We start from the raw sequence: 26466 nt of genomic DNA, 5'->3' as shown, positions 1-26466 counted from the left end.
CAACTTTTATGTTTGTGTGCTGTACAAGAGCATGTACCTTGTTCATGCCTCCAGAGGTCACTCTGCTAAGTTAGGGAATGCCTTCCTCTACTAGTCATAGGCCTCATTTGAAGCTCTTTCTTCCTTCAAAGGCCAACAAGCATCTTCTACAGTGTGTGTGTGTGTGTGTGTGTGTGTGTGTGAGTGTGTGTGTGTTCCTGCCTATATGAATCTTCTATATGGCTCTTTCTCCTTCCTCTTTCAACCTCAGTTAGCTAGCAATCTGCCGCTATAGCAAACTAAAGATCATCAAGTTGTTTACAGTCTTAGAGGCTTCCGTTTGTGATCAGTGGACTGATGCTTTGGGCCTGTGGTAAGGCAGCCACAACATGCATAAGTTTATGGCAAATCAATTACCTCTAAGGCAGGACATGAAATAAGAAGAGGAAGGACCTCTGGTCCCAACTTCTTACTAAATCTTATGTCTTAAACCCACCTCTCTGGGCCACCATGGCTAGAGAACAAGACTTTAACACAGGGATCTTTCAAAGATATTTCTATTCCAAATGGTAGGAAGTTGTGGTTATTGATTCTGAAGTACCCTCACATTCTCTTTGCTTCAGGTGGGGATCAGAATAAATTGTTTTCACCTTTGCTCATTAGCTCATTATCAGGACTTGAGCACCAAGCAGACCATTGGCTAAGAGAAGGTGAGAAGATCTCTTGAACATCCTGGCTTACATCTGGGAAGACACATCTTTCTAGGTGAAAAACATCAAAATCTTACTCCCTAGACACAGGAGAGTGAGGGCCACATGCTAAAATGGGTCAGACACCAGGCTTGTGGGCTCCCATTGGTTGTAATCAGTCCCTTTTCCTAAGCTCTCATTAGAATCACAAAGCATCAGTGCTGGCAGGCAACATGGGGGATCATCTTAGGCAACCTCACTTTGCAGAGAAAGAATGCTAAACCGGAAGATGTTCAGGGCCCAGGGTTACATACTCAGGCAAGCCAAGTAAGCACAGAGTTCAGGGTGCTGACTCCGGGGGCTCCACCCACAGAACCACTTGTGATTGCTCTTGGGAAATAGGAACAACTGGACACAAATGTTTTACTCTGATTGTACATTCAAGAGCAAGAAGAAAAAAACTTCTGAAATAATCATCAGAAGAGTAGACCAGTGATTCAGGCCACTGAAGCACACCGATGAATTAAGATAGTTTTCCCCAGCCCTGAATACAGGAATCACCAAGAAACTTTCCTAAAGGTGCCAAGTCAGCTGTCATATCCTGGTCCATTGCATCAGAAGCTTGGGAAGTAAGGCTGGCTGTGAGGGTTAGAGTAAAGCCTCCTAGGGTTCTGATAATGGAGCCAAGGCTGAGAATCCTTACTCTGGAAAGTGAGAGCAAAAATGGGTTACTACTGGATGAAGGCGCCTGGGGAAGATGCTTAGAAAAGAGTGCACTCAAGCTTGGTATCCAGTAGGGTAAGCCTGAGAGGGGGCTTCGGATGCCTCGATGCTGAGCTTCTGACCTAGGAACTGTGCTTTCTCTAGCAAGGCTAAAGAAAACCATTGGTGTCTTCTTCCCCAAGCCATTCCCTACACAGAGCATCTAACGATCCTGGTGGTTCCTTCCCCACTTTCCTAAATGGAGCAGCTGAGGCACTCTCTTAGGGCCCTGGGAGCAAGGTGTCTGCATGCTCAGCAGTCTTGACTCCAGATGACCTGCCTTCATACTGCAAGATCAGCCAGGAGCAATCTGGGGGTGTCTGTGGATGATGTAGGTGATAGTTTCCCTGGCTTAATAAGGAATTGGCCCCAGGCGCCTAGTCACTTGGAGGAGTGGGAAGAAGGGAAATAATTATAAAGTGATCTTTCGGATGTCATCTCTCCCTTGCCTTTTCACTACACATCTCATCTGCCTACGTCGTCAGCAGCCTCATCTGCCCAGCCAGATGCAGCTGAGCAGATACCCAGCAAGCAGCAAAGAGCTGAAGGCCACTCCTGTGAGGAGTGGAGGCCTGCTGTGTCCCCCACCCAACAAGGAGTATAGACAGACAGAGGGAAATGGTGCTTCCCAACACTCCCCTTCTGGCATTCCCCAAGGTTCCTTCTGCAGCTTGGCAGTGGTGTCAAGGCTGTTCAGTATTTACTCTGAGCTTGTCCTGAAAATCCTCTAATGCTCCTATGGCTGCTCTCAATTAATCTTCTCCCACAGGTCGGAAGCTCCAATCTCATTCTGGCTGAACATGTAGTCACAAAGAGGCCGGCAAAGCTGCCAACTGATGGTGGCCCTCAGGTACTCGGTGGCTTCCTGTCTTGCTAACCTACTTACTAATATATTGCTATTAGTAAATGATGCATTTTCTATTAAGTCAGGGTTCTGTAAAGAAACCTGAATATACATATATATATATATATGAATACTAAAGTAAATATCTTATTATTCTAGTCTGTATTATATCATTATTATTATTCTATACTATATCATTTTGCAAATTATATAACACTGCATATTAATAATTATATATTTAATAGATATATTCTTAACATGTAATATTAAATAAATAAATAATATATATTGAATAATTTATGAGGCAGGCTTATGTTAAAATAGTAATAACAGCTGAGTCACAACCAAGAGCCTGAGAACCCCACAGGTACTCAGTCTTTGAAGCTAGAGGCCTTATCAGTTGGAGCAGTTCCACAGTGACTGTCACTGTCAGTCCTGTGGTAGCTCACACCACAAGGCTGGGTGCCACCCAGACCCAAACTGGTACCCAACACTTGGAAGATTCCTAGAGAGTTCCTGGTCCTTTGTCTACCTGGATGCCTGGAAAAACTGGCTCTTGTATCATGAAAGAATCCTTTGGTCACAAGAAGAGGGCCAGGTGAGTGAAAGGTGAGCAATCTTCCTCCTGCCACACCCGTTTTCTCTGGACTGTTCCCAGAAGGGCCCCCTCACATTCAGGGTGGGTCGGCCAGCATCTACTAAGGCAGCCAGGACCCTTTTTTCAGGTGAGGCTTCTCTACTCAAGTGACTCTAACTTGTGGCAAGTTAACATTAAGCCACAGTACCCATTAAGGCATTTATTCAAGAACATTTTTTTAAAATCACAGTTTCTCTCAGCGCCACTTCTTCCAAGCTGCTGGGAACACACTCCTCTCGCCACATTAACTCCTCACCAGCACCCTCCCCAACCTCACTGGCCTACTGGGAAAGGGGACACATGTAGGCAAGCTCTTAAAAATGGAGAATTCCAAAAAAAAAATAAAGGTCCGTTGATGATTTTGCACCCCTCCCCCAAATGTCCAGTGCATATCTGCAGTCATCCAGGCTGCTCTGAACTGGGTATTGAGCAGGAAGTAGGCTTCTGGAAGGCAAGTTCCCACAGCACAAGAGCCCTGCCTGGCTGTGCCAGGTCACTGGGTAGAGTCTTGTTCTGAGCTTGAGGTTCTAGTTGGTCACGGCAGACTGAGACAGAAGGCTGTCAGATTGTCAGAGTATTATTTCTCTAGCAAAGTTTTAGCCAACAGAGCAGTGAGCTGAGGAATGTGGGCTAGCCTGGGAGGATGAGGTCTCCCTTCTGCGCCTGATTCCTTCATGAGTTACTGTGGGAACCTGATCAAGTCAGTCCACTTTTAAACCCTGTGTCTCCACACTTATAACAAAGGCTTTAGCTCAAATGTTCCTATGGTCCCTTATCATAGCAATCATCTGTGGCACTGGGTTTAGCCTTCTCTTCATGTCCCAGTATTAAATGCTGGAGCGACTGTTCTGAGTGGGGGCTTGACTTTAATCTGTTAGTTCCTTTAGTTTGTACTGCAGTGATTTGGTGACTTGTGGTCACACACTAATAACCTGAGGTCTGCTTGCCTTTTACTTGCTGGGTGTGGTTCTGACCCACTGACCAGCTCATCAACTTATTCTCACAGATTCAATGCATCTGTGCAGTCATGCGCCTGGCCTCTTTCCCAATTACTTTTCAGCAGAACTTATCATCTCTATATGTGAGTGTTTGGTTCAGATCTGTCTCTGTGTCTCTCTGTGTCTGTTTCTGTGTCTGTGTCTGTATCTGTGTCTGTCTGTCTGTCTGACTGTCTGTCTCTCTCTCTCTCTCACACACACACACACACACACACACAAACACACACACATCCAACTGACTATTTAATGTATCTAAAAGGTGTATCAAATACCACATAACCAAAATAAATTCTCTGGCACCTCCACATTGCTTCCAAAAGGCTCATACCCTGTTCTACTCATAGATTAATTTTGGAAAAAATGGAAATTTCAGACAGTCTAGTAGCTCTGTCTGCAATGTAAAGTTATGATCTACCACTATTATTATTTCCTTAGCCATAATCCTCCCTCAAACCACCAACAACTTTCATTTGGAGTATGACCTCCTAGTTGTTCTAAATTCTACCTCTCCATAGCCAGAACATTCCTTTGAATAAGTGAGATGACATTACTTGTTTACTGTCTGCAAGAACTCCTCATCTATTCCAGAGTAAAAGCCAACTTCTTATAGAGGACACTAATCAGCTCTCCATCATTTCAACAGTTACCTGAGATGTAATCAGCTTATAGAGGAAAAGTTGATTGTGGCTCGCAGTTTCAGGGATGTCAATCCATAGCCAGTTGGTCTTATTGCTTTGGGACTGTGACTGCACAGTACATAACTGCACCTTTCTGGCTCCTTGGGTAGGCCACACAGATAAAAGTCATTCCTTGGTGTTTCTGCACAAGTGAGTACATCTGCCTAGAATGTTCTCTCCCTACTTCTTCCCCTCCTCTAAGCCTCTGTTCCATTGTGATTTTCAAAATGAGACCTGTTCTGAGTGGCCTGGCTTTCTTGCCCAGTATTCGCAGGCTCCATATCCTAAAATACTTTCCCTTTTACCTCTATTACTCTCCATGTTATGAAATACCATGTAATGTATATGTTTATTGTTTATTATAATGTTCCTTCAACTAGTAGATGATCTTCCTAAGGGCAGGAAACTGTCTCTTATTCACTATAGATTTCAAAGTCCCACAGTGGTACTTGATCCAAGGTAGGTGCTTACAGCTGATTGAATGAAATTAAAGACCAGTGGTTAAGTGTAAAGGGATAGCAGAAAAATACACTGCTCTTACATTTATATAGGCACTCAATACACAGCACTCCTGATGCCTGCTATGTATGGCGAGCGTTTTCTATACACACACTAAACAATTTGTCAGTGGATAGCAAGTTTGATTTCCTGATTCAGTTCACTTCCAACACTATCTGCCTGGAAATAGTGGCAAATCCCACAAGACTCAGAAGACTGGGGTTAATTGCAAACCCCCAGTTATGACCTCTGTTTATAACTGGCCAGCAATAAAACATGATTCTCAGGACTCCCTCTTCAGGTTTGATTAACTGCTAAGAGTAGATCACAGAACTCAGGGAAGCACTTTAACAGTGTAAGGAATATTATAATGGGCAGAAGCACGCAACCAAACAGAAGGTGTGCACAAGGCAGGTACATCAGAAGGGGTATGCCTTCTCTGCTACCCTCCAGGAAACTCCCATTGCTGAACTGTGATGAAGCTTTCTGACTCTGTCCTTTGGGACTTGTTTGTAGTCGCAATTGATTGATTAGCTGGTCATCAGTGATCATGATATGTTCAGGTCTTCTCCCTTCCCCCAGAGGTCAGAGTGTTAGAGATAAAAGTCCCATTCATCTAATCACACAGTTGGTTCCCCTGGCAACCAGTCCTTATTTTGAGCCCAACTAGGATCCCACCAAGAATCACCTCATTCTAACAAAAGATGCTCCCGCAGCCTGGGAAATGCCAGGAGACTTAGGAGCTCAATGCCCTTCACTCCTATAATTCCTGAAATCAAAGAAGTCTGGGGAGTTCCACATCAGCAACCATGGCAAGGACCAAATATTAGAAAAGAAGATTCTTCTAGCACCCACATCTACAAAGGTATTAGGTGTTCTGTCTCAGAAACCCAGGGCAGAGAGCAACATATGTATCTTATAATTTCACAACATCACACTGGGAAAATCTGTTTTCAAGAACTCAATAAGCAATTAAATATAGATTTATCCTGAAATTTGAGCATGCTGTCCAATTAAAGCAAATCCTAGAAGGCATAAAGAAGAATTTAATTTTATTTGTCCTGCTGTCTGGAATTCATAAGCATGCAATCCTATAAGTGAGCAGGCTCACCTATAGAAGAACTGAACAGACATATACCATGTCTGATAACGTGTGATGCCCAGTGGGGGGGGAACTGAATTCAGAAAAACAAAGTTGTTTCCCACTTTGACTCCATTTGTAGCATGGACATTTAGTGACTTGCATGGCTATTGAAAGTTCAGATTTCCCCAGCACCATTCATCATTTTTCTGACATTTAAATTACACAAACCGAATCCCCAATGGATGAGAACATTGCCATGTGGAATGTGGAGCCCCGCCTGCCCTTCAGCACCACACCTTGGAGAACAGTCTGGGCCTTCTGTCTTCTCTCCCAGTCTCACTCTCATCTCCCTTCTCTCAGGCTTGTCCCAGAAAGAGAAGCACTGGGTCAATGGGGTCTCAATGGACTCCCTCACGAGGTACTATTTTGGTATGCCATTAAAATCCAGCTCTAACGCCCCTCGCTGAGAAGCCTCCCTGAGGTAGCCTAGCAGAGCTGTTACCTCTTATTTCACACTCTCATAAGACTGCTTATGCAAGCATAGGGAGACCATACCCTGGGCTGTTAACATGCTTACTGGCCTGGCTTTCCAATGAAGAACCCAAAAGATGGCTTTACCTATTTATCTCTGCATCCTAAACCTCCAGAATTGGACAGACAGTAAATGCATAGCCCATTCATGTCACATAATGACCTTGAGAAATGAGTCATTGTCTATGTTGTTGCCCAAGGAAGCAGCTTTTACCTAAACCAAATGTGACATTTATAATGGTTCACGAAAAAATTCTAATCAGTGAGCTATATCACAGAGATTATCGGTTCAGCTTTTTAACTTATTGTTGTCAAGAACACAGCAGCATGGAAATCAGGTCAGCAGTCAACTGAACATAAGACAAAATAAGATTCTGAATTCCAAAGGGTCCGTCGTCTTTCACCAACCCCTAGTTTCTGGAGGCCCACTGTGATGCAGCTCACACGTGTTTACTGTGTCTACACTATTTTAGCTTCGCCCCGAGTGCCTGGCAACCCCTCTTACCCAAATTATGCCGGTACAGAGAAGACAGTCTCATTGTCAGCCAACACTACTTGCTTTCCACTGAAAACAACTCAAAGACACCAGTCAAGAGTTTTCCTTCCTCTGAGGTTCTTAGGACCATTCCAGATTCTGGGTTATAGGAGACTCATTACTTAATTGATAGCTAAGGCTCATTAACTAACTGATGTCAAAATTCTGCTGTCATATTTGAGCATAGATTTATATAGCTATCTACAACTTTCCAATTTTTAGATATTGCCTTTCATTTTGTCTTGAGGCATCTCCAAATAGGAACTGTCTATCTCAGTCCTGATTACTCTCCAGTTTCCAGAAAAGAATCTAAGTTGCCTGAAGGGCATGTTACTGGAACAGGTTGCCTCATGATGACCCCACACTCAATGAACTTCTCTTGTTAAGACAGTGCAAGAATTTCTATCTGCTTTACTCCACATACTGTAGCACAGAGAAAAAACTCTACTCTTCTGCCTAATAGCATTATGAAGTAGGCTCCCATTTCTATACAGTATTCAACAGAGAACATCTGGAAAGGTGAAGGAGCCAATGAATGATCGGCTTCCAGGTTCTGGATAAAATAGTTTTCCAAAGAAACAACTGAGAGAACCAGAAGCTTCTCAAAACTCACACATGTCAGAAGATCAAGTTTGATGATACCCTGGGAGAAGTCCACCTTTACCTGGCTGGGAGAAGACAGCTCACATCAGTTAGAAGGGTTGCTAAGATACCATGCTGTCTGTTTAAAATCAGAGCTGCAGCTCTCAGCAGAGTGATTTTGTCCCCCAGGGGACATTTGGCTATCTATGTCTAGAGACATTTTTGGCTGTCACAATTTAGGAGGTGCTGCTGGCATCTGGTGGGTAGAGGCCAAGGTTGCTGCTAAACATCCTATAACCCACAGAACAAGCATAACAACAAACAGGAATCCTGAGAAAGGAGGCAAGTGTGCAAGGTAGAAGAACCATAGCACAGAGATGTAAGGAGAATAAAGTGTAAGATACAAAACCATAATAATTAGAACAGGATGTTCCTGGAGGACAGAAGCAGCTCTGTACACAAGCCAGAGAGTCAATAGGCTCCAGAAAATGAGAAGCAGCTCAGCAGTGTGAGTTGCATTTCTACATAAACTAACAGTGCAACTAAGGGGACAGGAACCACCTTTATGATCAGCTCAGAGCAAGGTGTCCACTTGAGAAAGCTTAAGAGACATGTTAAAAACATGCTTCATTTAATCAGTGTGAGTCTAGGACAAGGCTCCAGAGGCCAGGATTATGCCTTGGAGTGTAAAATAAAAATGGCTTCTCTTAGCTTAAAAACTTCATTCCCTGAAGGGCTTCTGTGGCTCAACTTTGCAGAGTGGGTGGCAGCCGTCAGACTGGAGAAGGTTGGCATATGGAGTACAACACTGGCTCTCACACCTACATATCTTGGTCAGCCCAGAAACACTGTGTCAGCCTGGGTCCTCTGAGAACCAGACATCAAGACAGGTTTGAATGTGCAAGACATTTGTTTGGGGAAGAAACTGTGAGAGAGAAGCAAAGGAGCCAAGAGGGCCAGCAGACAGCTGTGCCAGCCTGGTCTCTGGTGAAGGTGAGGGGAAGGCTGCTGGGAAGGTGAGTGGGAGGAAGCAGACAAAACAGTGAAGCTCTGAGGAAAGCTGGAAAAGTCATCCCAGGTGCCTCCCAGTCCAAGCCACCTCCAGAGAAAGCTGTATCCCTACTAGGATCTAAAGTGGCATCTCTGCCATACTCAATTATGGCTGGGAGGTATCCAAAGGAAGTGGCCTCAGAGCTAAAAACAGCAAGGGACTTCAGAGAACTGCCTCTAGCTACCTCTTGGTCATATACCCCTCAAGAGCAGGGAACTGAGAGACCTTCTCCTGACACCCAGTTCTGGAGCTGGATTTGAGGTACCTGATGATCAAAACTGCTATGGAAAAACAGCCTTCTCCAGCTTTCTCTTTTCTCACTACTCTCCACGGGTTTCCATTAGCATTTTAATAATATCTCCTTCGATAAATTCTAACTGTGAGGCAGCGGAGATGGTTCAGCAGAGTGTGCTTATCCACAAGCAGGAGAACCTGAACTTGAGGCCCTAGAACCTGGGTTAAAAACCGGACTTGGAGGTAGAGATGGGAGATAGAGATGGGAGAATCCAAAGAGCTTGATGGACAATAGGTCTACAAATTTGTGGGCTGTGTTGAGTAAGAGAGCCTGCCTCAAAAGTGGGAAGAGAGTTAAAGGTACCCAACACGGACCTCTGGTTCCCCATGTGCATTCGCAGGTACACATACCGACACACACACACACACACACACACACACACACACACACAGAGAGAGAGAGAGACAGAGAGACAGAGAGAGAGACAGAGAGACAGAGAGACAGACAGACAGAGAGAGAGAACCCTAATAAGTTTTAAAATAAAGCAATTCTAACTTCACCTCTGTGCGACTTTTTGTTTCCAGCAATAGGCAAGGCTCAATGTGTCAAGACTAGCTGGTACTGAGACATAGCCAGGACAGAGGGAATGAACATAGGAACTCAGAGATGCAGAATGATGAGCAGTTGAAATAAATGATTCCTGTATTTAGCTTTTAATTCTTACAAAGACTATGTGACATTTGTTTCCCTTCAATGGTCACTTTAATGACTGAGATATTATTCTGGATGCTGGTCTGTATTCATTGATGGGTTACCCATTCTTACCACAAAGATAGTATTGTTGAAGAACAGTACAGCTGCTACAAAATGGGGTCTGCAACAGCAACCATAGTATCCCAATACACAGAGTGATTTGTGGCCAGAGAATTATGTCTACAGTCGGCCCCAGAGGGATACAGTCAGGGTTTGACCTATAACAAAACTCTTTTTGAGAAAGAGAAAGATGTTGGGGATGGCATGTGTATTTGATGTGGGTGTGGCATATGTGACATTTGGATATACATGGGTGTGTGGGAAAGTAGAGTCTGTGCCTATTTATGAATAGGTGATATGTGTATGTAGCTTGGTGGAATCATGATTGTGTGTGAGTCATACACATAGGTATATTTACATGTGTATAGCATATATGTCTAAGTATATGGAATGTGTGAATGAGTAAAATGTATAAATTTGTGCATCACGTGTGTGTGTGAGTTTGTGGTCGGGAGGGAAATATGTGTATCTTTACATATGAGTAGATGGTGTGAAGGGATTGGCTGAGTGGGTAGTAAGAATACAGGTAGATGGTATTTGTATGAGTGCATATGGTGTATGAGTGAATGGGTGATGTATGAGTGTATATGTGTACATATAAGAGAGTGGTATGCACGTGTGGTTTGGTGGATGATTTTCACATAGGTATATATGTAGTAAGGTAGGTTGGTGGTATGTGTGGGTATGTGTGAGGACGGCTTAGTAGCTGGTATGTGAGTATGGATGTGTGTATGTGTGGGTGGGTATTTGAACACATGGGGGGTTGCTATGTGGTATGTTCATGTAGGAAGGGGCATGGGAGGAACTAATGATGTGTGTTTGGAGGTTTCTGTGAATTGATGGTATGTGTGTAATTTGTAGAGGAAGTCTGGCTAGGTAGTGTGAGCAGGAGTCAGAGGCAGTAGTATGTCTCAAACAGGTGATGTGTATGGATTGGCGTAGCTTGCTGAGTGCTGCGTGCATAGATGGATGGTGATGCAGTTATATATGGGTATGTGTATATTCCAGGCAGCTAGCTAGCTGGTGTGTGTCCGGGCATGGACAAGTATGTGACTTAGTGAGCTTGTGTGAACAGACGTCTGGAAGTGCTAGGTAGATAATGTGTTCACGAGTGTGAACAAGTGTGTGGTTGAGTAGGTGGTATGGGGATGGCTGTAAAAGGAGACAGGTAAGTGGTGTCTGATCTGGTGTAACAGATTTGGGGATGGATGGGTGATAGATACATGGGTGTGTGTACACACTTGAGTAGGAGGGGGGGAATGCAGGTGGGAAGGCAGGAAGCCTAAACAAAGGCTTGCACAGGGATATGGCCCCGAGAGTGGTGTCAGTAGGAGCCTATCACCACAAGATTGGCACACTCCACCTTCTGGTGCTGTTGGGGCTCTATCTGGGTGGCTGATTCTTCCCTGCAGCCTTTCTGCTTCATAGCCTTGGGCCTTCCTAGCACAGACAGTCCCCAAAACCAAAATCTGAAATGCTCCAAAGTCCAAAACTTCTTGAGTGCCAACATGACATGTCAAATGGCATCCCACACCTGACCTCAAATGACAGGTCTTGGTCAAAATCCAGGGGCACTCAACATATTACATAAAACTACATGTAAACTATGTATGAAACATAAATCATGCCTGTTTAGGGAATTTTTCTGCCTTCACGATCTCATAACATGAACAGAAATATTCCAAAATCAAAATCTGAAACACTTCTGGTCCAAAGCAAGAATTTTGGATAAGGAATCCTGAACCAGTCTTTGGCTTTGAGACATCCTTCACTCCCACCATCTTTGTGATCTCAGACCAACCTTCTGCCTTCACGCTGACTCTTCAGACTACCACTAAATGTTCAGTACACCACAAAGGAGTCTGTAGGGAATCTCAAGAAAGTAATTGAGGTATTTCTTATGTATTAACTTATTTGAACAAAATAAAGTCCAATCACAGGCCTAAATGAGAGGTCTGCTGCTGGTGAAGCATGCCCTGAACCGGAACCTGGGAATAACAACAGAAAAGCAGGATAGCAGGACATACTTTCTCTGCACTGGAAAATCAGTTATGATCCATATCTTCCTACTTCTAACCAACAGAAAGAAAGAAAGAAAGAAAGAGACGGGAGGAAGGAAGGAAGGAAGGGAGTGAGAGAGGAAGGGAGGGAGGAAGGAAGGAAAGAAAGAATAAAAGCTCTAACCACAAGAATTGAAAATAAAGAGGAATAGAGCAATTGAGTATATGAGATGCTTTTGTGGAGGACAGAGGAGGTTATAACATGCTGCCTTTGATTTTTTCACACTTCCCTATCCTGAACTCTCCTCCATTGCTTCTACGCTATCCTGAACTCTCCTCCATTGCTTCTACACTTGAACCAAAACATAAGATAGGACTATGTTGCTGAAATTCTCTTGCCTTCCCAGGCACATAGACTTCAGTGTACACATTAGTCTTCTAGAAGTACATGAGCTCTTCTCCAGCTATCCAGACCTGAAGAATATCCAAGGTCTGAAGAATACTGCTACCCATCAGACACTGCTGTGGCATAGAGACTCACTTAGTGCAGTATGCCAGGGAATCTCAAGGGTCCTTTTCAGCACTGTGGGGCAGATGCACCAGCCCATTAATTATGGCATGTATGTTCATACATGAAGTATTCTCATTATGGATTTTTCATAGGATAGACAAGGTTATGAAGACCCCAGAGGTTTTATGCTTTTCTGTGGCTTCAACAAATGGGAATCCAAACTGCAGAATTCCCTAATCAGTTTGTATGGGGTGGAATGGATCAGGACCATAGCATATGTCCAGGACAGCCAAAATAGTCCAAACTTTCCAAAAGACTCCTCTACCTCCACGGACTTCTCCTTGGAATTCATCTTTCAGTGAGGATAGTGAGCAGGACCTGAAACTTAGACACAGGGAAAGTCTAGCCTGACATTGGTTATAAGTCAGATCCCCTTTCTATCCACGCCATTACTCTCTCGTTAGAGCACAAATGGAGAAGTCCCCATTCTCTGGCATGGTCCAAGTTGGGAAAACAGAAAATACTTTAGAGTGGTCTCCATGGGAACAGAAACAACCAGAACCCATTTCCAGCCTCCAGAAGAGATATCAGGATCTCCCTCACCATGCTGTCTGTCCTAGAACCAGAGTGTGTGCCACCCTGACAACCACACAGCCACACTCAACACAGCCAGAGAAAATCACAGAAAGAGAAAAGAATTTCCAGACAACATTGACCTATAAGATAAGGAAGACCTGGCTACCAATAACTAAGAAGACTGGGGCTTTTCTGCCTACCTCTGAGATCACCCAATTACTTTATGTAGAGGAGTAAACATCTTGGAGAAGTTAAAGCACTTACCTAGCCACTGGCTTTATAAATAAAGCCAAAGGCCACGCCAGGACTCACTGAATCAGTGCTCCTTTGAGATGGCCACAGAACAGGTAATCAATCATCTGCTTTAAATACAGATTATTTATGTGAAAGACAGAAACAAACAGTTGTCTGGGTCACCACAAGCAGTGATCACTTCCTTCAGATAACTTGAGCTTAAGTTGGTAACAGTTGTCAGTGTCTATGTTCTTCCAGGGTTCCATGGGGCCATCAGGAAAAGATGCAGAATTCTCAATAGTCCAATAGTAGTTTTCATCATCCCTTCCCGTCTGGACTTCACCCAACGAGGCATCCATCTCAGTGCCAAGTAAGACTGGGAACTATCCTCTCCATGGGATAAAGCCAGGGGACTCCTAAGGAAACCCCAGTTTCTCTTGGAGCCTGCAAGCTAATGGGCTATTTCCATCTGCCATGTTCTCTCTTCCAGCATTCCCCTTCTCTCATTGAAGAATACAGGAAATTCCTTGGCTCTGTTCTATTCAGAAGAACCAAGTTGGCTTGTTCAGAGTAGCCTTGGGCTTCCTGAAGCTTGTTGTTGTAGAGATGGGAATGCCCCCAGGTGCTTTGACTCACCACTGCCTTCTCCTCTTACCATCTAATCCTTCCTGGCATGCTTCTGAATGTCCACTCTTGTTTAGAGATACCTCCATGTAGATTATCATCTTCATTGTGTCTATCTCCACTTTGCTGATTGCGAAGTAGAGGTAATGAGAGCAGAAGGAAAGAAGGCTGACTCTTTTGCTTGCTCAATTATAGAACATGTATGATACATGTGTATGTGATGGGTACATGTAAGTCTACCAGGGATCGATTACAGAACAGGTATGATACATGTGCATGTGATAGGTACACGTAAGTCTACCAGGAATCAATTACAGAACAGGTATGATACTTGTGTCTGTGATGGGTACATGTAAGTCTACCAAGGATCAATTACAGAACAGGTATGATACATGTGCATGTGATGGGTACACGTAAGTCTACCAGGGATCAGGGTGAATGCCACAAGATTGTCAGTATGGATTGTCTCTTGGCTTAGTATAGATCTGAGGCCAAACGTATTCGAAAAGGAGATGTTTTGATGGCACAGTGATGATAAAAAGGCAGCACCTGTCACAGTGTGTAGACCAAACAGGTTGTGATTTGTGTCAGCTTGTCACAAATCTGACATTTTTTTCACTATACTACCCTAAACATGTCCTTCCTTATACCAAGGAACCATGTATTTCTAGAAGTCTCCCAGTTCAGCTGCAAAGGTCAGTATTCTACAAGGGACAAGACTTCTGTTCTGCTCCTTGCCCCCAGATTTTTCACATTGAATGACCTTGCTCCACAATGTTTCTTCTGCACACCAATGTGACAGTGGAGAACACAATAATAGCCATCGTAATGGGACTATTCTTCAACAAAGCATTTGATTATGAGGTGATTCTTAGCTTCCCTCTTCACTATCACAGAGAAGTGACTCCAGAAAAATTGCACAACCTGTCTTCCAGAGGAGCATCAGTCACTATCTAAATGTGACTTTACAGAAGATTCTCAGACCACATTTGCCTCAATGGGGGATAAACTAGACAGTAACCAGTGTCCCTTTGCAAGGATCTATGATCCCTAGAACATGTTTTAGGAAGTCATAGACACCAGGCTCTGCTCAGAAGGTCCCTTGTATGGCTGACCTGGAGGGAAGGTTATACATATTCTGGTATCATAATGATGGCAGGTGGAGTGTCCACAGTCACTGGAGGATCCAATCAAAGCTTCTATAATCACAGCCTGGATTTTTCTAAAGGAAAAACTCAGGTAAGATACACAGCTAAGATAATTAGAATTCTGTTATCACTCAAAAATATTCAGAAGTTCAGTGACACATTAGACACAGTGGACTGTGTCTAGTGTTAAGGGCTGACATTGTTATGCTTCAAGGAAGGGTGGAGTAATAAAAGCTACTTATTCTTGTTCCACAGCAAGACCACATATCAGCTGAAAGAGAGTGAGAGCTCAGAGCAGAGCGCTGACGGAAGACCTTGAGACAGCTCAGAGCAGGGTCCTGACCATAGACCTTGCAGGTTCCAAGGGCTATGGTGCTGACTCTGTGTTTGCTGTTAGGAACAGACTCTACAACCTCTGTAAGCCACCTACAATATCTCTCTAAAAACTGGCAGGCTCATTCACGCCTCTTTTTTTTCTAACCATCTCTTCCAGAGGTCTAAGACATGACTGACTTTTTCCATGTGAGCTGTGTCAGTGGCCTCCCAATTCAGTGTTCATCCTCAGTCCATTCTACAAGCTTCTATAAGAATGAGACTCAAGGATGTAAACCATAGTCTGTGATCCATCTCATGAACCATATCAATCACGGTCCATCGGTTCTAGAATAATAACCAAAATGCCCTTCAGAAGCTAGTTTCGTTTTGGACCCCTGCCCCGCACAGCAGGCTGGCAGCCTCATCTTGTGCCATACTTTCTTCTTCTGTGCTCTACTCAAGTAGGACAATGAGCAGCTAGGTTTCCTGCTGAGGTGCTAGAGGGAACAGAAGACTAAGCAGGCCAGTTTGTATTTAGAAAACATTGTGCTAGAATAGATATCCAGCATTGACCAAGATGGCTAAGATTGAACAACACAGGGTGGGGTGGGGGTGCTAATGTGTCAGCAAGAAAATGGCTGACATTGGTTGTCCAAGGAATCCAGAAGTAAACAGTGATGCAATCTGTTATGTAACTATATCTGGCAAGATTCCATCTGTATGTGGGTTTTATATAAGTGTGGCTCTCAGGTCAAAAGTTTTAGACCTGGCCTTTGCCTGTCCTTACTTGTCTTTGTGCTTGCGTCTGTCTGTAGATTTGAATGTCTACTACCTTGCAGCCTGTGTGTTGAACTGCCTCTGCGCCTATACCAGCCTGTGTGTAGCCCTGTGTGCCGGTGTATGCCTGCCTGGAGGCCTGTGCATTGCTGAATAAAGTATGCCTTTTCTTCCCACAGTTCCTCAAAATCTTTTCAACCTCTTGGCTTCTCTTGGCCCACCTCCTCTCCTGGCATCCTTGGACCTCACAGGTACCCTATTTGTCTTGTCTATGCTGCCTGTAATAATTACTGGTATGTTTCTATGATGAGACACCATGACCAAGGCAACATGTAACTGCGCTTGCTTACAGTTTCAGATGGTTAGTCCACAGCCATCATGGCAGGAACCATGGCATCCGGGAAGGCACTTTAGCAGTAACTGAGAGTTAACATCTGATCCACAAGCACACAACATAAAGAGAGCAAGACTGGACCTGGCATGAGCTTTTGAAGCCTCCAAGTCCAGCCCCAGTGATACACTTCCTCCAATGAGGACAAACCTTCTAAGCTGTCTTCAGCGGTCTACCAATTGGGATTCAAACACTCAAATTTGACCTTTGGGGACCAGTCTCTTCCAAACCACTTCACTGCCCATCCCCTTCCCTGTGCCTTAGAACATTTCTGCTCTGTCTTTTAGGCCTTTACTCAGTTGTCACTGTCATGGAGTTTGCTGGCAAGACCTCCTTACGGGCAATCATGGAAGTATATCTCCCATCTTTATCTGTTTCTGAGTTGTGATTTCACAAACATATAGATGTTGGTCTGATGCATATTTTTCTCTTGCTCCATGCATGCTATCCAAGCACTATCACCACTTAGCTGCACACCCAGACCAATTGCAACTGTTTTAGTATAAACATTTCCTCCATAGTAATCACTCTGTAAATAACATAGCTGAGAAATGATGTGCTGGGTTCTGTGAAACATTCACAGATGAATAAGGGAAGACCTCTTGTCATCCATAGCCTAACAGCCATGACGTAACAGCATTGGAGCAGACTACACTATGAAAATGACTAGTTATAAAAAGGATTTAACCTTACAACTCTTCAATCCTGTTGAGCCCATGGGAATGACAAACTGCTCAAGTGTCACTTGGTCATGTTTAATTCACCCCCGTGCCCTCTGCATGTTCCTAACTCCAGCACAATGTTTTACCTCTTGTGAACAACAAAATCCCTTCTCATGTCACTCTAGTTCTCAGTTATGGGCACAGGGGAATGACACTAAATTTCAAATAATTGAGGTCCCTCTAAGAGACACTCCAATTAAATATGCAGAGTCATTTCAGCTTGTACTAGGTCAATAATCACTTGAGGGCGACATCCATGTTTACAGAATATTGCATACTCTCAGGTGTGTCTGTTTGGATGTGAGTTTCACAGACTTGACTGAGCTGTGATCATGTCTGGCCAGCAGATCACAGCTAGTGTTCACTGATTGCCATGAGCCCTCGAATGAAACTCATTTCTAAGCATTCTCTATACATTGCCAGCCCCTGCTAGTAAAACCATTCTCAAACTCCAGGCTCAGTCTAAAGATCAGTGAGCTGTTGGTCAGAACAACCCAGGGCCACAGTCATTTTTTAATAATTCACACCAAAAGGATATTCAGACTAAATTCTCATCTAGTACTGCTATGAATTTGGCCGTAGTCTCATTCATTGTCCATTTACCTCTCCCATTCATTCACTCATTCAACAAATACTCTCAACGCTTACTCTGCCACTATGGTAGGGAAGGGGATACGCTGGAGCACAGAATGAAGGAACTGAGGATATACCAGAAAACAGAATGGTACAGCTTTATAGACCAGAGTATATGGAAGAAAAACAGGCATAAAGTCAACATATAAACTCATGGTGTTGCAAAGAGAAGCCTGACACTGAGGACTTGCATAATAAACAAGGTCTAGCCTACCTTAAAGCATCAAGAAGCTTCTGCTGAGAAAGCAATATGTTTTCCAAGTTCCGAAGGAAGAAAAAGATGTTTCATGGAAATACATATATGAAGATCAGAAATTTTATGGTTGAGTAAAGCTTTTGAGGAAGAGGAAAAAGAAAGAAGTCTTTCCTGAGTAACTAAGATTGACCAGAGTGACCAAAGCCAAGGGCTGGAGAGGAAAGAGCAGGGTGCAGAGCCAGATCACAGCCTTGTGGACTTTGTCCAATTTTGAGTAGTTTTTAAACTCAGTTGGAAGTTTGCACAACCCAGTGATATTTCAGTGTTTTGCTAAGCAATAAATGAAGGTAAAGGTAAGCCATAAAGCATAGGACATTTGTTCTCCTTACAGAATTCATTAGCAAACTTCCAGGTACAGTAAAACAGCATTATAAATTTGCTAAAACAAACAAACTCATGAGTTCAAGAATGGCTACTCAGACCATTCATAAGTCTCTATCCCTTGAAATGCCCAATATCCTGTTTTTCTAGACCTTGAACTTCAGTGTTCAATCCAAATGCCACTTATCATTTCCCAAGGACGTGCAAGCAGCCATTCCAATCAATGACCTGTGTCCTGTTGCATCGATTCATTGTGGCCTTTCCAGGGGTCTCTTAGCACAATGTCCCTCCTTGTTAAAGGCAGTGTGCTGCCTCCTAATGATCATGCTTTGCCCTTACCCAGCGCATTGCCCAGAGGTGTCTCAAAGCATTTTGCAAACATTTAATTAAGTTAGTTTAGTGGCTGCAGGGGAGTCTTAGCCTCTGGGTACCAAGGGTTTTGGATAGAAGGGGAATCTTCAGAGACATGTGAAAGGTGTGCCTCTACTGCCCACTGACTTTAGGGTACAGAAGAGAGTGGGGGGCTGTACAAGGAGTTTCTACATTGCCAAGGAAACATTCACACATGAACAGGTGGTGTATAGCACAGGCTTCTGCCATGTGCCAATAGGGAGAGCACCAAGGCTCAAGGCTCCAGTTGGTGTTCTAGAAGGACAAAGCCATTAGGAAGGAGGAAGAAGGGCTTGCTCTCTGTGAGGAGCTGAGTCTTTGAAAGTAGCTAAGCTGCTAAACTGAGGCTATGTTTGTGTGCCTCTGTGTGTGTGCATGTGCCTGTGTGTGTATGTGTGTGTGCATATGTGTATATGTGATTGCCAGAGGATGATGAAGCTATAATGGTGGTGGTGGTGGTGGTGGTAGTGTGTGTGTGTGTGTGTGTGTGTGTGTGTGTGTGTGTGTGTGTGTGTGGACACCTACAGGGAAGTCATCACAAGTATGCTTTCGTCTTCATGTTCACCTCTAGGTCAGAATTTTTTTCTGCTGCATTCTCAGAGTTTCTTCCATAGCCATCTGAATGAAGGATCAGAAATCCAGCTCCTTGAACTGTACCTGTACCTATTATATCACCCCATCCACAAAAAGGCCCAGGAAACTAAGGCTTTAGAAATAGCTAGCACATTCTAAGTCTTGGGCTCTTGACTGTGGCATAAATGGCAAGCATAGATGTCCTCAGGACCTAGAGTTACACCACAAGATCGCCATCAGGAGTAGGAGAACAGAACAAGGCCAGTCCCGAAGGTGACACCACCCTTCTCAGCCCCCATGCCTGGAAGGTTCCATCCACATCCAAAGGTGCTAATATCCACTACTCCTGACAGCTTGGCTTGTCAGCAGCCACAGGCCATCTGTGGACTGACACTTGAGCTCAGTGACAGGAAGAGTGGGTTTGCTTCCATCTTTCCCCTCTCCCGAGCTGCAGACAGATGGCAGCCATCCACAAGCAGGCAGGGTAGCAGACCGATGGTCCCCAAACCATGGAGCCAAGGTAAGGAAAGCCACTGAAAAGAGTCACAAGAGCATAGAGCTATGAGATCATGCTACTAAAATCCCCACCTTTTCAAGGCTGATGAACAACTCCACATACCCTGAAGCCCACCAAAAAATATTACAAAGCAGTACCATAGAAAAGCAGAAAGATCTGTGTACACCACTAACTTTCCACAACAGAAAACTCAAAGTCCAAGTCAGAATACATCCTCATCAGGATCCAAAGGGAGGAAAGGGGCAAATAGTTTCCTGGTTTGGTGTACTTATGGTTTAGAAGCAGAAGGATTTATCAACTCATCAGAACTTATATAAAGTCCTGCTGAATATCCTGCTAGTTTTTAATCACCATAGAGAAGACATATATGAGTCGGTAGAGTTTCATCTTGTTATCCTCCTTCAGCAGTGAAGATCATCCTTTCCTGGTCACCTACACATGAACATCCTTCTCCATTTGCTGTGCTGCTAGAGATGGGATGAGTTTTATTACAACAGCAGTTCTTAAGTTTTCCCTTATTACTATCTGACCTAGGTTTCTGACTGTTCTGTCCAATAGGAAACAAGAAGGTATACACAACTGAAACCCACTCTATAGACTGGCAATCTGAAACCTGGAGAATACCTTGAGCCAACCAAGTGCACTCCCAAAAACTCTGAAACAAAGCCTGTCACCTCTCAGCCTCTAGAAAGCATAGAGGCTGATGTGGATACCCATGGAGTGGGAAACTGCCCGCTGAAGCTCTGCCCCATGACGCTAGGAAGCTGTGCACGTGTGCAGTGGCTGACACAGGACATTCAGATGCTAGAACCGCTAGACAGCAAGCACAAACTGGTGCAGGCTACTTAACGCATCTCCTGAATGTTCCGGTCTTTGGGGGCTGTGACCTAGGCGGGCCACTGAGGAAAGCAGAGGAGCAGACAAGACTGAAGCAACCCCTGAGAATCTCATCCTACCTGGCACCACTGATTGATCTCACACTGTCCAGCTCCAGGCAACTGAAAAGGCAGGCAACACCTGTCTTCTAAGTGCCTGCTAGTGTCACTGGCTGGTGCCGAATGCCAACAGGATGTGGTCTGAGTTTAATATGCCAGTCATTTATAGGGATTGAGAGCCACGTGATAGCTGGAGAGGGAAAGGAAGTATTGGCAAAGGGGTGATGAAGCCTTTCAATAACCAGATGCCTAGACCTTGTTCCTGACTCCTAGAGGATCTGGGACTTACAGTCTCTCACTTGATCCCTCCTGCACAGCAAGCCAGTCTGCCAGGATTCTCAACACTGACAGGGAGTGGGCACAGAAATCAAGTCCCCATGCCCTTGTCTCAGACACAAGAGCCTTCCTGAAGTGAAATACGAAGGGGAAGGAGCCTGCAGAAGAGGAAGACAACTTACGCCTATGGGACTTTCTCAGCCAAGCCCAAGGCCTTCCAATAGTCAAAGACTGGATTAAGATGTGGCCAGGTCACCAACCCAGGCTCAGAGATCTGTGCACACCTCTGTCCTCACAGCAAGTCCCTGTTTAGTATATAGAAAAGAAGATGCCTGGTGAGCTATCAGTAAAGGCACATACAATGGTAAAGGTTTACATAGTAGAAAAGCAGGCTTCCAGCTTAAAAATCCAGTCTTTCCACTACACAAGACGGCAGTTTTGAGAGCCTACCCCACTCTACCTCATAGTCATGGTGCCCTTCTCAGGATTAAGATAGGTAGATGGAAGATGAGTTTTCACCCAAATGTTGCCTTCCATGGCCAGTGGTTTTGAACTACAGACAAACTGTCTGGAAGTCATCAGAAGGACCCAAGTGCTCAGTGTTTATCAGTATTCTTGTCTAAGATGGACTTCAAATGTGGATCTGAGCTTCTCTCTCGGGGGGTTCTGATGTAAATGTCCAGCAGCCTTAACTTCCTGCTTTTCCATCCTACTTATCTTCCACCAGCCTCCAGATTCAAAGTCATCAATGCTCCTATGAGTGAGGATTTAGCTCAGGAGGAAAACATTTGCCTCTCAGTGGTCTATGTTTCAACAGTGCGGACACACGCGCACGCACACACGGATACACACGGACACACACACACGGACACACACACGGACACACACACACACCAAAATCTTATCAAGACTCTAAAGTCTCCTTCTAGCCAGGACGATCAACTCATCTTCATCATTCCCACCCTGGATGCCCAAGGTCTCAGCACTGTGCTTCTCAGAATGACACACTGTCAACTACACTCCCCTGTCCTGTCTTGAGTGTGAGCTCCACAGTCTGTCCCTACAAATGTCTTCCCACTCTGGATATTCTGCCTAGCAAAACAAATTAAGAGCATCAGTCTCCCCCTGGGAGGTACCAGGCAGCAACAACATTAACCTGAAGATGAATCTGAGTTGAAAGGGTATTTTTGTGAAGAAATGAAAAGCTACAGAATTCCATGTTATGGATACCTAACCAGGTCAAGGTTTTGTGATCACATTAGCCTGTTTTTACATGCTGGGAGAGTAAATGGTTAACCAGCTGGTGTTAACCTCATGGGAGAAAAAAACAGGATTTGAAATAGAGAAAAAATTACAAAGAAGTCTGAAGACACTGAAGTAAGTAAAAGGAGTGAGAAATGAGGAGCCACAGGACTTGTGAATGCAGATGGATTCCAGGTTCGAATCCTGCTGGAGGCCTTGGGTGTCCCTTCATTCCACTTATACGTTCCTTCATTTCTATTCCAGATCTTTCAGGTGAGAGCATCCCGCAGAGTAGTGAGCAGGACCTGCCTACTGGTTGCAAAGTCAACTGTGGGCTGATATCCATCCTGCTCTCCCAAATAACTGCAGCTTGCTGGTCATCCTTGCCGTCACATTCAGGGTTCGAGAACTAAGGTCCAGGCCCTTCTTATGTAAGCCAGTTTTAAGAAAGTTGTTTCTGGACTGCAGGCCTGCCTACTTCCAACAAGTGCAGGTGAGTTGTATTTTAGGGGCTAGAGGAAAGTTTCACCCCAGCTCCTGGCTTTCTTTGAGGTGCGATGTGTTGTAGCCTGAGCCCACTGGGCTCACTCCCTAGCTGTCCTTGGGACAACCCTGAGGGATGCAGAGACCCTGTTAACTCAGATTGGAGTATGTCCAGCACCCATCCTCCCAACCCCTCCCTTGAGAAGGTCCTAATCCAAACCCCCTCCCCCCAAACATAGTGCAAAGAGCAATCACTCTATCTGAGCTTCCTGGACTCTCAGGAAAGTTTATCTTTTTCTCTAAGTATCAGAGACACCCACCCACCTGGCTCCCTCTACCAGGCTCAAGCAGGTACTGAGCACTGGGCTCTGCCTGCGGCCTTCCCCACTCCCCCTGGTACACTGGAGACCCTAGAAGAGGAACAGGACACCCCCCAACTCTGAGCTTACCAGCCCCAAATGACATCTGGGGACTTGATTTTCAGAACATAGCTCTTCTCAGAAAAACACAACTTAAAACTTAGGGGGTTGTGTAAAATTTCCAAATTAATTAAAATGTTTTATTTAGTATTCGAAATGACACAACACTATACATTGGATGGATATCTTTCTTTTTTTTAATTCTGTCTTTTCTTTTTTCCTCCCAATAAACTTCAATTTATTTTCAAATTTTCTCTGGTAGCTTAGAAGTACTTTAGACAATTGTATTTAAAAAAAGATGGGAGGGTGTTGGACTAAGGGATTCTGAATACAAAATGAAAAATTATGTGTTTTACCTAAGAATAGATATGAGGGTTAAGAATCTTGGCATTCATGTCTATACATATTTCAGGAAATTTAGGTTTAAGCAAGTGTTTACTGGAAAACATGTATCTCATTTTGCAAGAGGAAAAGAAAAGAAGAAATGCCCCTACAGGGTGAGGTTTAGCGTTGAAGACCCTTTGATACTGCCTAAAATGTTGGCGAGCCTCCCAGCCCCTTCAGCATTGTGTGAAAGATGCCTGCGGGCATGGTCCTCTGCTTGCAGAGGGCTCCAATGCAATTACCAACCCTATTAAGACATGCAGGATTCTGCACGGAGTCTAGCAGGCTGACAGGGGAGGGTTGCAGCATCTTACCTGGTCACTGCAGATTTGCTTTCCCCCAACAAGCAAGTGCTGTGTGAAGGAGCACAGCACTAACATCCCTTCCCAAGGTAGGGACTCTCACAACCCTAGACTCCACTACATTCCCCAACCTATCCTGGGCTTGGACAGATTAAATCTGTGAGGGAAAATTCATGTCTCTGATGTGATGTCAGGAGTCCTCGGAAGGAGAAAGTGGGAGGTTTGTGTATTTCAAAGGCACAATCTGCCCATTTGGTGGAAGGATAAAGAAAGGGCAAGAGGAGGTGGAAGAATTGCATTAAGACAAAAAATGCAGCAGTGAATTTATGAAAGGGTGAGAAGGGATGCAGGGAGGTAGGCACTGAAGTGGGAATAGAGGGGAGGGTTTGGAAGGAAGGAAACCGAGAGGAGAGAGGATTTAGGAAGAGAGAAAAGACAGGAGGGGAGGAAGAAAAAAACACAGGAAACAGAGACGCAGAGATTCGGAAAAACAGAGACCAGTACGGGATGCCAGTCCCTGCTGCCGGTCCCAACAGAAGCGCAAGAAAGATATGCACCCCGGAGTTTAAGCACCTCTTCTGTCACCCCTGGGACCACAACTAGCCAATGCCAGTTGTGCCTTTCACAGAATCAGCAGCGCCTTGCAGTACGATGCAGATCTCGAACCCAGCTCTCTGGAAGGGAGCAAATAGCGTGCTGTAGGCATTTGTGTGTGTATGAGCCAGCAGCCAGTGAGTGTGAGTGTGTGTGTGTGTGTGTGTGTGCTTGTATGCATGCACGCGGCAAGCCTACCTTCACTCACATGCCTCTTGCACTCCCTCTTTCCTCCTTGCCTCTCCCTCTTCCCCCTTCCCCTTCTGTCCTAGCAGCTTTCACTGCACCATCACCGGGAGGGAGAGAAAAAACACTCTTCTTTCCTGGGTACCTGGGATGAAGAGCAGGGCAGTGGTGGCCGAGAAGACGATCCAGCAGGCGGGATGGTACATCTCCTCGAGGCTGTGGTGCGCGGTGGCCCGGCTAGCTCCTGCTGTTGCTGCTGCCGCTGCTGCTGCTGCTGCTACCAAGGCTGCTTCCTCTGTGCTGAATTCTGAGCAGGTTTAAATCCAATGTTTGCAAAGGGAGGGAGAGAGCAGAAGAGAGAGAGAGAGCGCGCGCGAGATGGGAGCAGGCAGACAGCGTCTCTGATTTTTTTTTCCTTGCACATACACACAACTGGTAAGAATCATCAGCACCAATCTTCACTGGGCTCACAGCAGACCACCTCCAAGGCACGCATTGGCTCCACTCTCCTGAGCTACAACGGGAGACTTTCCTATTGGGAAGGTTCCACTCCCAGGGGAGTTGAAGTCTGCCCCGTGCGCACCCCCTCACCAAGCAGCAGTACTGCTGCGATCTGTGTGAGTATGCCAGTGTGCCTTGCATGGGCACACCCGTTCCTGGGTGGGCAGAGGGAGGGATCTGATACCCTTCCCCTTCCTAGATCTTACTCCAGCTGGGCTCAGGACACAAGAAAGAGGGAAAGGCTGTTTTCTGGCAGAAATTGACTAATGCCCATGACAAAGCCTTATCCTTCCCCCTTCCTGGTCTCCAGGCTAGGATGCAGCCAGAACTACTAGCCACAGAGAGTCCAGATGTTGTTCAAATGCACCATGTCTCCATCCCACTAGCAAGAGTACTTGGAAAGCAACCCGGCTCCCCAACTGGAAGATGGGCATGTTCAGGATTTTTCTTACCAAAGATACAGGGAATTGGCCAGCTCCCCATAATTAGAGCACTTGGGAAATCTACCAAGACAAAAAACCCAAACAATTGCCATGATCCCAGCATACTTAGTCAGAAACATACCCAGATTTAGTCTCAAGGAAGAAGAAATTGCAGAAGTCCTCAGAAGGGAGAGGTTCAAGGTAATGCCTGTGGCTTTGGCCTTCCTTTTTCTTTACCATGGTTCAGTATGGCATTATGCAATGACAATGTATAGGAACCACAACTGTGTACCTCAGAATGCAGGCAAAGCACTTGGTCCATCCACCCTCCCCAGAAAGTGAGTGGCACGCTGCTGCTATTCCAAGTGTACTTTGAGGGCAGGCAATGAGAACACCATTTGGATATTACAGCAGTTGTGGGGGGAGTAATTCTGTTAACTAGGTGCTCTCCAAGACCATTGTGTTGGCTGGGATTCCTCCCAGCTCTGTGAAAATGTTCTGTTCCACTTCCTATGTATGAATGGCTTTCCAGGTGATATCCTTTCTCCCTCCCTCTCTCCCTTCCTCCCTCCCTCCCTACCTTCCCTCATGGCTGCTGCTGTGAGTCCCAACTCTTCCTGTGAGACAGGGATGTACAAGTGTTATTTCAGCTGTCCCCACCAGGGTCCTGCCCCATGGACATGTTACCCTAGGATTTCAGTTCAGCAAGTGACTTGAGAAACAGTCCATAGCTAATGAGTTCAGATTCAAACCTTGGTCTGTACTGACAGTTTTAGTGACGTAGGAGGATGAACACAACTCATTTGCATTAACAGTATG

General features: G+C 44.9%; 1 protein-coding gene across 1 annotated transcript in view; it reads right to left on the bottom strand.

Moving 5' to 3' along the window:
- The window catches only part of Opcml (opioid binding protein/cell adhesion molecule like), a 1121214-nt gene extending 1095884 nt beyond the window's left edge, over window positions 1–25330 (bottom strand). Inside the window, exon 1 of the mRNA XM_021232088.2 lies at window positions 24870–25330. Within this exon, the coding sequence (XP_021087747.1) occupies window positions 24870–24930 (61 nt within the window). The 5' untranslated portion in view covers window positions 24931–25330. The remainder of the gene's footprint in view (window positions 1–24869) is intronic.
- Window positions 25331–26466: the final 1136 nt, after the last annotated feature.

This window comes from Mesocricetus auratus, unplaced genomic scaffold, assembly GCF_017639785.1.
Source record: "Mesocricetus auratus isolate SY011 unplaced genomic scaffold, BCM_Maur_2.0 Super-Scaffold_100022, whole genome shotgun sequence".
In the NCBI taxonomy this organism is placed as follows: Eukaryota; Metazoa; Chordata; class Mammalia; order Rodentia; family Cricetidae; genus Mesocricetus; species Mesocricetus auratus.
The sequence above is the reverse complement of the archived record's forward strand: the minus strand, read 5'-3'. Positions and strand labels throughout refer to the sequence as shown.